This window comes from Sphaerodactylus townsendi, linkage group LG02 (genome assembly GCF_021028975.2).
Source record: "Sphaerodactylus townsendi isolate TG3544 linkage group LG02, MPM_Stown_v2.3, whole genome shotgun sequence".
Taxonomy (NCBI): domain Eukaryota; kingdom Metazoa; phylum Chordata; class Lepidosauria; order Squamata; family Sphaerodactylidae; genus Sphaerodactylus; species Sphaerodactylus townsendi.
In genome coordinates, this window is record NC_059426.1 from 12,196,519 (window position 1) to 12,209,353 (window position 12,835).

General features: G+C 45.1%; 1 protein-coding gene across 1 annotated transcript in view; it reads right to left on the bottom strand.

Moving 5' to 3' along the window:
• Nucleotides 1-1,869: 1,869 nt before the first annotated feature.
• The window catches only part of KANSL1L (KAT8 regulatory NSL complex subunit 1 like), a 55,632-nt gene continuing 44,666 nt past the window's right edge, over nt 1,870-12,835 (bottom strand). Inside the window, exons 11-16 of the mRNA XM_048485119.1 lie at nt 9,751-9,875; nt 8,771-8,825; nt 5,577-5,686; nt 4,971-5,124; nt 3,155-3,455; nt 1,870-3,044 (exon numbers count right to left, since the gene is read on the bottom strand). Of these exons, the coding sequence (XP_048341076.1) occupies nt 3,207-3,455; nt 4,971-5,124; nt 5,577-5,686; nt 8,771-8,825; nt 9,751-9,875 (693 nt within the window). The 3' untranslated portion in view covers nt 1,870-3,044; nt 3,155-3,206. The remainder of the gene's footprint in view (nt 3,045-3,154; nt 3,456-4,970; nt 5,125-5,576; nt 5,687-8,770; nt 8,826-9,750; nt 9,876-12,835) is intronic.

The window sequence follows — 12,835 nt, forward strand, 5'->3', positions numbered from 1 at the left end:
GATTCTTGCCTTCTCATTATGTGACCAAAGGATGGCAGCCTCAGTCGAAACAGATTCAATGGTTTTAAACTAAAGTGTGTGGAAGACAAGGGTGTAGGGACTACAGATGTTTCGTCAGGCTGTAGGGAGATGAAGCAGGAATACAGGCTGCAAGCACAGCGCAAGCTGCTTCCTGTGTCATCTTTCAAAACCATTTCAAGACACTCACGTACGGAGTTGCCTTATACGGAATGAAACACTTGGTCCCTCAAGGCCAATACTGTCTGCTCAGACGAGTTGCCTCCTCTCCAGAGGTCTTTCACGTCAGTTCCTGCCTGATGCTTTTAACTGGAGATGCCAGGAATTGAACCTGGGACCTTCCGTAGGCCAAACGGAGCTTCTACCACTGAGCCACAGCCCCTCCACACCGTTGGTTCACCTAGGTCGATTCTGCACTTGCTATCGACTCCAAGTTCGAAGCTGCACGTTCGACCTAAATTGCTCGCGCTTTACAACCACTGGGATCGAAGCGTGGTTTTGTACCATTACCGCTCAGTAACGGTCCAATTTCCGACTCCAGTTGGGAACTACTACTTTTTCAGGGAACCACGCTCGAACTCAGTTCGATTCCAGTAAAGTGCGGAACCTCTGGTGCCAGGAGTCCCCCATTCAGCCAATCACAGCTGAGTGTTTCGGGCATGCGTGCAGCTGGCCAATCAAAAAACACCACCTTCGTCCCTCCATTCCTGAGGTAGTTTTTTTTATAACATGTGTGGGAATAGACGGAACATGGCCGTAGAACAGCAGCCAATCGGAACGGAGCGGCGAAGAGGCCCAGGATGATTCCGCCCTCTGAGCTGGGATCAAGCTGGTTGCAGTGGGGAACAACAATGGCTTCCACCTAGGCCAGTACCCTTCTCAGGGAACTGGGTCGAACCTATTTTACTCATGTGCAGAATCGCCCCTAGATCAGTCTTGTCTGCTCAGACTGGCTGCTGCTCTCCAGGGTCTCAGGCGGAGGTCTTTCGCATCCCTTCCTGCCTGATGCTTTTATCTGGAGGTGCCGGGGATTGGACCTGGGCCCTGCTGCAGGCCAAGCAGAGGCTCTTCCACTGAGCTGTGGGCTCCTCACTTCCTCAGCAGGCATCACTGACCAATCTGAGCCACGTGAAGCAACAGCCACCGGAGGGGGGGGAGAAACCCACAGATCAATACATCAGTCAAAAGGTGAGAACTCTCCCCAGTGACGTACTGGGCCTAAATGGCGCTCGGGGGCATGACCGCCTCCCTGCCCCCCCCCCCCGGCCTGGCTCCCTGCACCCCACTTACAGCAGGGAGGTTGTGGGAGGGCGGGGCTCGGGGGTGGGTCAGACAAGTGCTGTGGTGTCCTGCCCTCCCAGCCTCCCTGCAGGCCGGCTTCTGCCCTCCCCAGGGCCTTGGGAGGGCAGGAGCCAGCCTGTAGGGAGGTCGGGAAGGGGGCGGGGTCCGGCAGTGTGCAGCTCGGATACACGCCGTTTTGTCACATGGCCCCCCCAGGCGCACAAGGCACCCCCCACGTGACAAAACAGCATGTGCCCGGGGACATGGGATACCCCATGTCCCCATTAGCGGTACGCCACTGACTCTCCCCCTCCCAGCTACTGCTATTGTCTTATGCTACTCCCAGGAAGAAGCTATTGTCGCGGCTACGAGCCACGGGCTTTTTAATCCCCATCCCCCATAGGATAGCTTGCAGACCTCATATCTCAGACTCCTCTGTGTGTTATGTACATACACTGTGCCAACAGCACTCTGATTTCCAAAAATTCAGATACGCAACTGGTGCTCCTAACAAGCACCATGTGACACAGCTCAACTTGCAGTAAGGAACCTCACGCCAGCCACCTCGAATAAAAAGAAATATTTCTTTTTAATTGTAAAACTTTGGCATTGAAAATGACCGCATCAGATAGAGGCAAGATTCAAGTGCAATTCGCTGGACAAGTAAATTAAAAAAAAGAAAAGAAAAGAGGAAGAAGTTAAAACCAACATTTGCAGTAAACTACAATCTAACATAGGCTGTAGTGCTGAAATGCAACGGAACGTTTCCCCAACGTTCAGTGCGCCTCCCTTGCTTATGGGGAGGGTCACACAAATTGGGTTGTCAACCCAGTATATCTGACTTCTGGGCATGATGCCGCAGAAAAGCAATGATGCTTTCTTAAGTGCCTTCAACTGTGCCTCACAGAAGAGCCACCCCCTTTGCAGCAGTGGGGGGCTATTTTGAATGGGCATCACTGAGAATGGATTGCAATCTTGTGCCACAATTTGGGCGCCATCGTCTACACTGTCTCTAGAGGATGCAAATAACATTCCAGGAATCTGGAGTACGTCAATAACTTGGTTTTCTTTACATTTAGGAAATTGCTTTGTCTGTAATGTTGACTTGCTACACTTTTACTTCTATGTTATGTACTGCCAGGTACTCACGCCGCTCAGCTGTAACCAAGTGCACAGTTTTACGTCTGTGCAGTGCTTGGGGGAAAAAGGATTTTAAATAAGTTGAGGCTCCCTCAATAACTTGTAGTTGAAGGTGAGCGATCAAAATATTTTAAATTTAAAATATATTTTCAGAGAGTGGCCCCAGCAGCGTAGGATTTGGATTTCCCGGTCCTTTCCATTGTGAAAAAAAGAACAATGAACATTTAAATCGATTTCCTGCGTCGTCGTGTGAAATGTTTAGGTTTCCCTGAGTGGGAGAACTCAATAACTACAGCACGTTTCAAATATGCAGAGACTGATTCCTCACCGGGTTAAAAGGCCTACGAACACCCCTGCCACAGCGCCAGGTAGCTTTTCTGAGACTAGTTGAAATTGTTGCTTTGCTAGGTTTAAAAAGCATATTCCGTTACCCTGTACATGTGTTTGAATATCTGACACAACTAGTTTAAGATGCTGCAGTACGTGGATGATGTCGTTTTAAGATCATCCCTTTCTGAAGCACGGGAAGTTAGATTTCCAGACGGGGAAGTTTTTTTTCCTTGGAGCTCAGGATGAAAGAAATTGCCTTTGTGATCTCATTCCACCTGTCGAAAATAAAGACAAAACATACCTGCAGTAAATATCTGCATTACGAGTAAATATCCGTATTACGAGTCAAACTGCTACTGCTCGTGTGAGCATAAAAATATTTTACCTTGCGCATCCTTCACCCAAACGGGCTCCTTCATTGGCCGCTTCCTTTTCTGTCACCTCTGCTTCCTCGTGCCGCCGATTCCCGAGACAACTTGGTTGCAATCCGCCAGCTCTTCGGCAGACCTCTTCTTGTGGACTGCCTCGTGGTTTGGCAAACAGAAGGCAGCGGGCGAAGCACAGTCCGAGCCACTGCAGGGAGGCGCAGCTAAACTTTCTAGTTGTGCTGGCAGCTGCTCCTGGCCTATTAACGCTTCTGCTTCTTTTTCCTTGAGCGGAAAAATGCGACATTCCCACGAATCAGACTGAAGGGAACAAAAGAGAGACACTTAAGCTATTTAACAGGTAGGAAATGGCTGTCACTCACTATTGCTGAAAAAGGTTGTCAAATGTCATTGGGAGGAGAACAGCTTGCAGTGGGGCTTAACAATAGAACATAGTTTAACGGTCACATTCCTATCCACCCTTTCTCTAAAGAGGCTCACAGTTCTTGTCCCCTCTATTTCATCCTCACAACAGCCCTGCGAGATTGGGCTGAGAGAGGGGGACGAGCCCAAGGTCACCCAGTGAACTTCACAGCAGAGCAGAGATCAGTACTTGGAAAAAGTTTGAACAGATGGAGCTGGGTGGGGAAGGCTGTGGCTGAAATTCCCACAGCTGCTCAGGGGCTCTGCTAGACCCCCTTTGCTTCCATATGCTCAAAGGCCTTTTAAGGACAACAGAGAAATGGCTGTGTAGGTTCCTTGAAATGTCATGAGTGCAGGGCCTGTGGCTTCCCCTGCACTATTTTCCTGCTGTGGATTTCCCTTCCTTGCTGGAGAGGTTCTAGAGACCAGTGGTAGGGCACTTTGCACCAGGCATCTTCACAGAAAGGGCTCAGGGTTTTGGAAAGACCTTTCTCTTCCTTAACCCGTTCACACTTGCAGTGAAATCAGAGCAAATCAGGGGCTGGCAACTTATCTTTTTGGCTCAAGCACCAAAAGAAACACAGTGTCTGCTTGGGAAGGTGACAGTGTGCCGGCAAACAAAATGGTGGTGGGAATCTCCCAGTTCCAGTTCGACAGTCCCCATCAGGAAATCATCAATTGCTCACTCTGAAACCATCCACTCTAAGCGGAATCTGCTGTAGCACTTAAGTGGTGGAGCCAAATGCAGTGCATTCTTTAGGGCCAAACTAGATATCACGATATCCTCATGGCCGCCACAGCCATTTTAAAGTCACTTAAAAATGCTGTCAGGCCCTGATCCTCATCAGGCCTGCAGCGAAGTGCCCCATATCTTTTCAAGTTGCAAAATAGCCATGACATTTGACTAGCTCCTCTCCTTTCTGAGGTGACAGAACTTAATGAAGAATAAAAGTTTGCACTTATATCCCCCCTTTCTCTCCTGTAAGGAGACTCAAAGGGGCTTACAATTTCTCCCCCCCCCCACTCCCCGAACAAACACCCTGTGAGGTAGGTGGAGCTCAGAGAGCTCCAAAAAACTGTGACTAGCCCAAGGTCACCCAGCTGGAATGTGTTGCAGTGCGCAAGCTAATCTGGTTCACCAGATAAGCCTCCACAGCTCAAGTGGCAGAGTGGGGAGTCAAGCTTGGTTCTCCAGATTAGACTGCACCAGCTCTTGAACTGTAAACAGTAACACTTAACAGTAAATATTAACTTTCATGGGAAAACGATATGCTTACAACCCCACGCTGTAGAACTCAACGGAAAAGAGCCAGACAAGAATTTAAATGAAATTATTTGTTTTGCTAGTGACAAGAGGAACCTCAGCTGTTCCCATAAACGTCTCTATTGCAAAAAATATATTTCCACCCTTACTTCTTGGCTTTGTTCTAATGAACGTGGTACGCTCCAGTAGACAGAACTGTCGGATTCTGAAGTATCAGCGGTATTTTCGCCAAAATGGTACGCAAGATCAGAGTTGTCGTGCTTCAGCGATGTATCGTATCCCTCGGAATTTCTGCTGTATGTTCTAGAACGAAACAAAATAGAGCCTCTTGTCTCTTCCAAACCAGACATTGGATGGAAAGTAAGACGCTTCCTCTGTTTTAAGAGGATGAATTAGGATTTTTACGAGTCTGAAAGAGAAACCAAATACTGAAAGTTCCCATCAAAGAACGGAAAGCAAGTCTCTGTATTTCTGTGAGAACATAAAACGGAAAGCATTTGTGGAGGAGGGTATTCTGGCAAGGATTGCTCCAACTGGGTTGCACCACAGCAGGAGGCCCAGATCTTCAGCCAACTGCGATAACAGTTAATGATACCAAAGGTACCCCTGGCAAAATAAACTGAAGGAATGTTCCCTGAGAGTTTGCACTGGCAAAGTGGTAGGCCAAGCAGCTCACAGTTCAGAGGACCTGAATATTTGTCCTTGAAGGAACAAAACAACACCTGACAGTTATGCCAATCTGAAATGCCACCTGCCTGTTTCTTTTGGGCCACTGGCACTGTTCCCAGAGCGACCACCGAGCCCTCTCCTTCTCTTCGTACTTTGCATGCCGTGAAGAATAGGCTTCGTCAGACAGATCTTCCACCTACGTTTTTAGGGGAAGCGCGGTTATTTTTTAATTGTTTTTAATAAGATAAACAGGGAAGTAAAACTGAAAAGAAAACTGAAGCAACAACTACAATTATAACAAAAACTAGGAAAAAGTGTAACTATGATATTACAAACCATAATCAGATAATCAATAAAGAAGAAGTATTTGGATTGATACTCTGCTTTTCTCAACCGCAAGGAGGCTCAAAGCGGCTTACAAACCCCTTTCCCTTCCTCTCCCCACAGCAGACATCTTGTGAGGTAGGTGGGGCTGAGAGAGCTTTGAGAGAACTGTGACTGGCCCAAGGTCACCCAGCAAGGTCACTCATGTGGAAGAGCAGAGAATCAAAGATGGTTCTCCAGATTAGAATCCACCTCTCTTAACCACGATGGTGAAGTTAAAAACTATAAAGTATAATATAACATGGAATAGTAATTATAGCAATAATCTAACAAAAATAATAAAAATAAATAATAAAATAAAATAACTTATACAATATCTGATATAGCTGATGACATTAAACAGTTCTATATGATGGATTATAACACGATAAAATAGGTAATAAAAGTGATATTAATCATTATCATACACCTCTAAAGATATTGTTCCCAATTTTTTTAAAAAATCATATTTATTATTATAATTTGTTTGTAATATGTTCAAATGTTTTCAGACCCCCTTTCAAAATGTCTTATCCAGAGGATTAACAACAATTTATATATATATATATGTGTGTGTGTGTGTGTGTGTGTGTGTGTGTGTGTATATGTATGTATATATGTGTATGTGTATGTGTATGTGTATGTGTGTGTGTATATATATATATATATATATATATATATATATATATATATATATATATATATATATATATATATATATATATATATATATATATATATATATATATATATATATATATATATATATCCTTTCATGAACCTCCTTTTTGACTCCCCATTTTTAAGAATAATATAAATAATACGCTTTACATTTATCTTGGAATTCTTTCATTGGTCTATTCACAAAATTTGTTAGTTTGGGGGCAAACATTACTAAGACTGAAAAAGCAGTTTAAAAAAAATCACTTACCGGTAGGTGTCATATGCATACATGATATAACATTAATATTAGGACAACATACACAGTACCGTCAAAGGCTTTCATGGCCGGAATCACTGGAGTGTTGTGTGGCTTCCGCCCTGTTTGACTGTGTTCTAGTAGCATTTTGATGCCCCCATTTCTTGATGCCCCCATCTGGTTATGTCATCACCGACAATCTGTTGGTCCCCTCTCGGGAGTAGGACCGGAAGCAGTCAAATAACAAATCATAATTATATATGGGGTACTGCTGCTACTGGGTTTTTAGTGAATTTTAATGGATTTTAATGTATTATTTGATTATGTTACCGTATATACTCATGTATAAGTCGAGTTTTTCAGCACATTTTTTTGTGCTGAAAAAGCCTCCCTCGACTTATACACGAGTCAGGTGTATTTTAAAAAATATTTTAGGGTTTTTACTTTTTCGGCCGCCAGGGGGCACAATTTTTAAGCTAGCGGCACCAAAATTTCATGATACCAGCCAAATTTGGTAAAGTTTGGTTCAGTTTGGTTCCATAACTTTGGACCCCCAAAGTGGGTGCCCCATCCCCTGTTGTTTCCAATGGGAGCTAATAGTAGATGGAGCTACATTTTGAGGGTCCATAACTTTGGACCCGTTGAACCAAACTTCACCAAACCTGGGTGGTATCATCAGGAGGGTCTCCTAAAGATACTCTGAAATGTTGGTACTGCTAACATAAACAATCCTCTCCTGACAGGTTGTGTGAATGTTCCTTCCAAAATGACACCTGCCATGTGCAATTTAAAAAATATGTACACTAAAAATAACAAACTATTCTTTTAAAAAGCAGGGTTGTTTTGAGTCACAGTGAACAGGCATGTTCATTCCAGTTTTTATTGTAAGATCCATTGTTTAAAACCCTTCCTTACAAAACGAAGGTTTTTGTACTTTTAAAGTTATTGTTGGTACCATATAGTTCTTGTTGACCCTCTTTTCCACTTACAGAGATGGTTTACTGTTTCTCTTTGAAATAAATATTCAAAAACATTTAACCTACTGATGTCTCAATTAATGTAATTTTATTGGTATCTATTTTTATTTTTGAAATTTACCAGTAGTTGCTGCATTTCCCACCCTTGACTTATACACGAGTCAATAAGTTTTCCCAGTTTTTTGTGGTAAAATTAGGTGCCTCGACTTATATGCGGGTCGACTTATACACGAGTATATACAGTACTTGTTTTATGCTTGTTGTACGCCACTCAGAGCCCTTTGGGGGTAGAGCGGTATACCAAATCAAATAAATAATAATAATAACTTTCTCCTGGCGTTTTGCCTGCATCTGTGGCTGGCATCTTCAGAGGATCCTCTGAAGATGCCAGCCACAGATGCAGGCGAAACGTCAGGAGAAAATGCTACAGAACACAGTCATACAGCCCGGAAACCACACAACACTCCATACACAGTACTTATAATGTACGTATGCTTGGAAGTTATAATACAGAAACATCCTCTAAACAATCACATTTCTCATGCTAAGGTACTTTATTAACAGGCTGAGTAGCTCAAACTGGCCTGACTTTGTCAAAGACTGAAAGCTAAACAATGTCAGCTGGGGTTAGTACTTTGGTGGGAGACCACCGAGGAAGATAACAGTTGCAATGCAGAGGTAGACAATGGTCAACCACCTCTCCTCAACACTTGCCTTGGAAACCCCACGGCAGTGGCGTAGCGCCCACAGGGCGGCAGGGGGTACAAAGCCCTGGGTGCGTGCTGGTGCAGGGCATGTGCGTTGCGAGGCAGGGTGGGGGTGGGCAGCGCCACGGCAGGGGCGCAAGGGGTGCGTGTCTCCAGGCTCAGTTCCCCCTTGCTCTACCCCTGCCTCATGGTCATGGGATCAGCATGAGTTGGTTGTGACTTGACAGCCCGCAATCATCATTAAAGCACAAACTGACGACAAAGCAGAAGCAATATTACAATCCATCTGACGGGGGGCTGGGAATACAGCCTACCTTTTCTTCACCTTCATGGAGACTTCCCAAAGGCACAAAACTAACTGTTCTCCAGCTGTTGGTGAGAAAAGCGTCCTTGGTGAAGAGGATCTGAACAAAACTCATGTTCCTTTCACAGTACGAAAAACAATTTCCCTCAACCAATGCCCCTCTTCAGCAAATGAATTAATTAAAGCCACTTTTGTGGCTGACCATGAGAAAGAGCCTGCTGGATCAGACCAGAGTCCATCTAGTCCAGCACTGTGCTACTCGCAGTGGCCCACCAGATGCCTTTGAGAGCTCGCAAGCAGGATATGAAAGCAATGGCCTTCTGCTGCTGCTGCTCCCGAGCACCTGGTCTGCTAAGGAATTTGCACTCTCAGATCAAAGAGGATCAAGATTGGTAGCCAGAGATCGACTTCTTCATAAATCTGTCCAAGCCCCTTTTAAAGCTATCCAGGTTAGTGGCCATCACCACCTCCTGTGCCAGCATATTCCAAACCTGTGTAATTCAGAGCTGTGGGCCTAAGAACATAAGAACAAGCCAGCTGGATCAGACCAGAGTCCATCTAGTCCAGCTCTCTGCTACTCGCAGTGGCCCACCAGGTGCCTTTGGGAGCTAAAGGGAACTAAAGGGCCTAAAGGGAACATGATCTTCTCTCGGGTTTCTAGTGAGACAGCATTTTGCTTGGATGCAGGTGTACTTGTGATTTAACTGGATGAGTTGGTAGATGATGTCTTTGGGGGCCTTCCCCAAAAGGAGGGATGACCAAACACAGTTCCTTCGGGCTGTCACATATACCTCCCCCTTAACAACAACACTGAGACCACTGGAGTGGCAGTCATCAAAGCATATGGGGCTTTTTTCCAGAGTTGGGAAAGGCTTTATGATGTTCCTTCCCTTGCCTTGCCCTGCTCACCTTTACTTTAAAAGTGAATGTGTTCCTTGCACAACACAATTAGTCCAGAGAATGGGAATTAAACAACCGCACAAAAAGTACCTCGGAGTGAGAATCTCTTTATACTGCAACTTCTCCAGTTTCGATGGCGCAACCAGCGACATCGGGATCACGAAGTTATCGATGTCGTAGGAGCTCTCACTTCTCAGCCTCCGCCTTGCATTGAGCTATTTAAAAATGAGTGGAGATTTCCTGAGCTCGTGGCATGAAGACGGTGAAAAGGATATTCGATTGTCACAAAACTAGCCAATAAACCAGCTTTTTAAATGGTGAAATAAATTTGTTCATTTGTTATTTGTTAAAACATTTATCTCCTGCCTTTCCTTGTGGTTCAAGGCAGCTGTGCAAATCAATAAGCTGCTTTAGTTACAGTACAATATAATAAATCTCTTTTTAAGAATTATCTACGTGTTCTTTTTCTGTGAAGCTTTAACATCAGTTACTAGATTGTTTCCTAAAATGTGACCCTTTTAAACTGTTTTTAATGCTGCTATTATCACCATTTTTGCTTCATCTCAAAGCTTTGCAGTAAGCTTTCCCCACTTTTTTTGTTTAAGCTGGATTCTTCTGCTGCGAAGTATCCCCAGTCAAGATGATATGCCATTTCACTTCCTCGTTCTCTTCGTGCAACCTCCCATCCAGGGAGGTTGCTCTCTGCAGCCTTGTGTGGAGGTGTATGTGTGTGCTGTCTTGGGTCTAACATGATTTTGCTAGATCATATAAATTTCACGTAGATTCCACTTGTCTATTCCTGCAGCAATGGTGTTAAAGTGATTAAAAAAGAAAGCTCTTCTGATAGTTCTGAATGGCTGTCCTGAACAGTGGGAGGAACTGCTGTCAGTTGGGCAGGGGAAGGCAGGGAACAGAGAGAAAACCCAATGCAAGCCATTTGCATGCAGTCACCCTTCACTTTCCCTGCAAAGCGAGGGGGGAAAGTCACACTTTCAGAGGCGTCAGAAACCATTGAGATTCTCTGATCTGAAGCGTGGTGCGTTCGGGAGAAGGGAAAACGTGTTACAGAGAATCGAACCAAAAGAGAATGTAACACTTTGGACCATTTCTCAAAAAATCTGTGCTTTTTCACAACGCCACGACTTATGGCAGAAGCTTGCCTTCTCCTTAGAACAAAACTATTTATTTATTTATTTAGGCTTTTATACCGCCCTATCCCCGAGGGGCTCCGAGCGGTGCACAACACGTAAGCATGATACAATCATAAGATAGTTAAAAACCTTTAAAAGCAGCGATAAAAGCAATAAAAGCTAAGTATAATAAATATAATAAATACAGGTATAAATATATATAAGTGGCATCCAACAGCTCCATTTTCAAAGTCCTCTCCCCAAGAGGGAGGGAAGGCGAGTCCTATTAGGTGACAAACGGCCCAGATGTAAGGGGCCAAAAGGGGGGGGGGGCACCATCAGCGGCCGGTTCCTCCAAAGGCCCGGCGGAACAGCTCCGTCTTACAGGCCCTGCGGAACTCACCAAGGTCCCGCAGGGCCTGGACAGCTGGAGGGAGAGCGTTCCACCAGGCCAGGGCCAGAGCCGTGAAGGCCCTGGCACCGTGTAATGAGGCCAGTCAAGATCACCGAGGGGCCAGGGACCACTAGTAGGTTGGCCTCAACTGATCGAAGAGGCCGCACAGGGACATATGGGGTGATGCGGTCTCGAAGATACAATGGTCCCAGGCCGCGCAAGGCCTTAAAGGTCAACACCAACACCTTGAAGATGATCCGGAACTCTACTGGAAGCCAGTGCAGCTGACGCAACACACACTAGCAGCTGTATTACAATAAACTCAGATTTTAAAAACATCTTTTTAGGGCGAACAGTCTTCCTCATTTGCACTAACCTTACTGATTTAAACTACCTTGGCTGCTTAGCACCAGAACCATTCATAGATAGGCTTAGTCATTTTGCCCTGCCAAAAACACCCCTGGGTCAAGGGATCAATCAAATAGTCAAACCGTCAAGTATTGAAGCCAACTGAAGCCAATACTTGACTAGAAGTGTAACAAAAGAAATATTGGAACTATAAGGATAGCTTTAACAGCAAAAAAAAAAAAAAAAGGAAGAAAAGAAAGTGGAATGAGATAAACAAATCACGCCTGGGAATTATAAAAGACAAAGTCAACTATAGTTACTAGAAGGCAAGACAAGGAGTTTCTGGCTCTAAATAGTGTCTTTGCATTTCTCATCTGGAAGGGCTCAGAAATCAAAAGTCCTTATTCTTTCCTGAATTTGCTGTTAGATATCACCCTAATACACTAACGCAGGCTGCCACCTATGCCAAATGCATTCTTGACACAGACTCTTTGTCCATACCGTCAACCCAATAACATCCCAAATCCTGGTAGGATTCTGACAAACGTAAACACATCTATCACTTAGTCCTTGTTCTGAAGAATTTTTTGTTTAAGCGTCTAGACATTGTCTGGATGTTTCATCCATGCAGATAAAAGGTCAGTTTTATACACACAGGGGGCTATGGCTGTTTTTAAGGAAAATTATCTTTTTCATTCAGATGTGATCTCATCCATTTAAGGAAAATAAATATTGCACAGTACAGTAGCAAAACTGAATGTGGATTTTTTTGATGGCCTTTCTTGTGGCGGAAGCATTTTGAACAGCAGCGGGGCCCCACGTTGAAGCATTTTCGTGCTTATACTCCGAGGTTTAGACCAGTGATGGCGAACCTATGGCACGGGTGCCAGAGGTGGCACTCGGAGCCCTCTCTGTGGGCACGTGCACACAGAGTTTGTAATGTGGGGGGTGGAAAATCACCCCCCCCCCCAACACACACGCATCTAGGCTGGCCTGGGCTACTGAGCACGACATGCACGCACTGCGGTGAGGAAGGAGGACTCAGCTGGCGGGCCTGGTGCCTGTGCTCCAGGTGGCTGCTGCCCGAGGGAGGAGGGTGCAGAGGAGACAGAGATGCTAGAGAGGCACGGAGTGGTGCGCACGGGACTTGTTGGAGGCTAGAGCAGGCTGACCCCTGCTCGAGCAGGTAGGGTGGAAGGAGCCAACCGTTTTTTTCTAAACTAAAATTTAAATTGCTGGGTTGGCACTTTGCGATAAATAAGTGGGGTTTGGGTTGCAATTTGAGCATTCGGTCTCAAAAAGG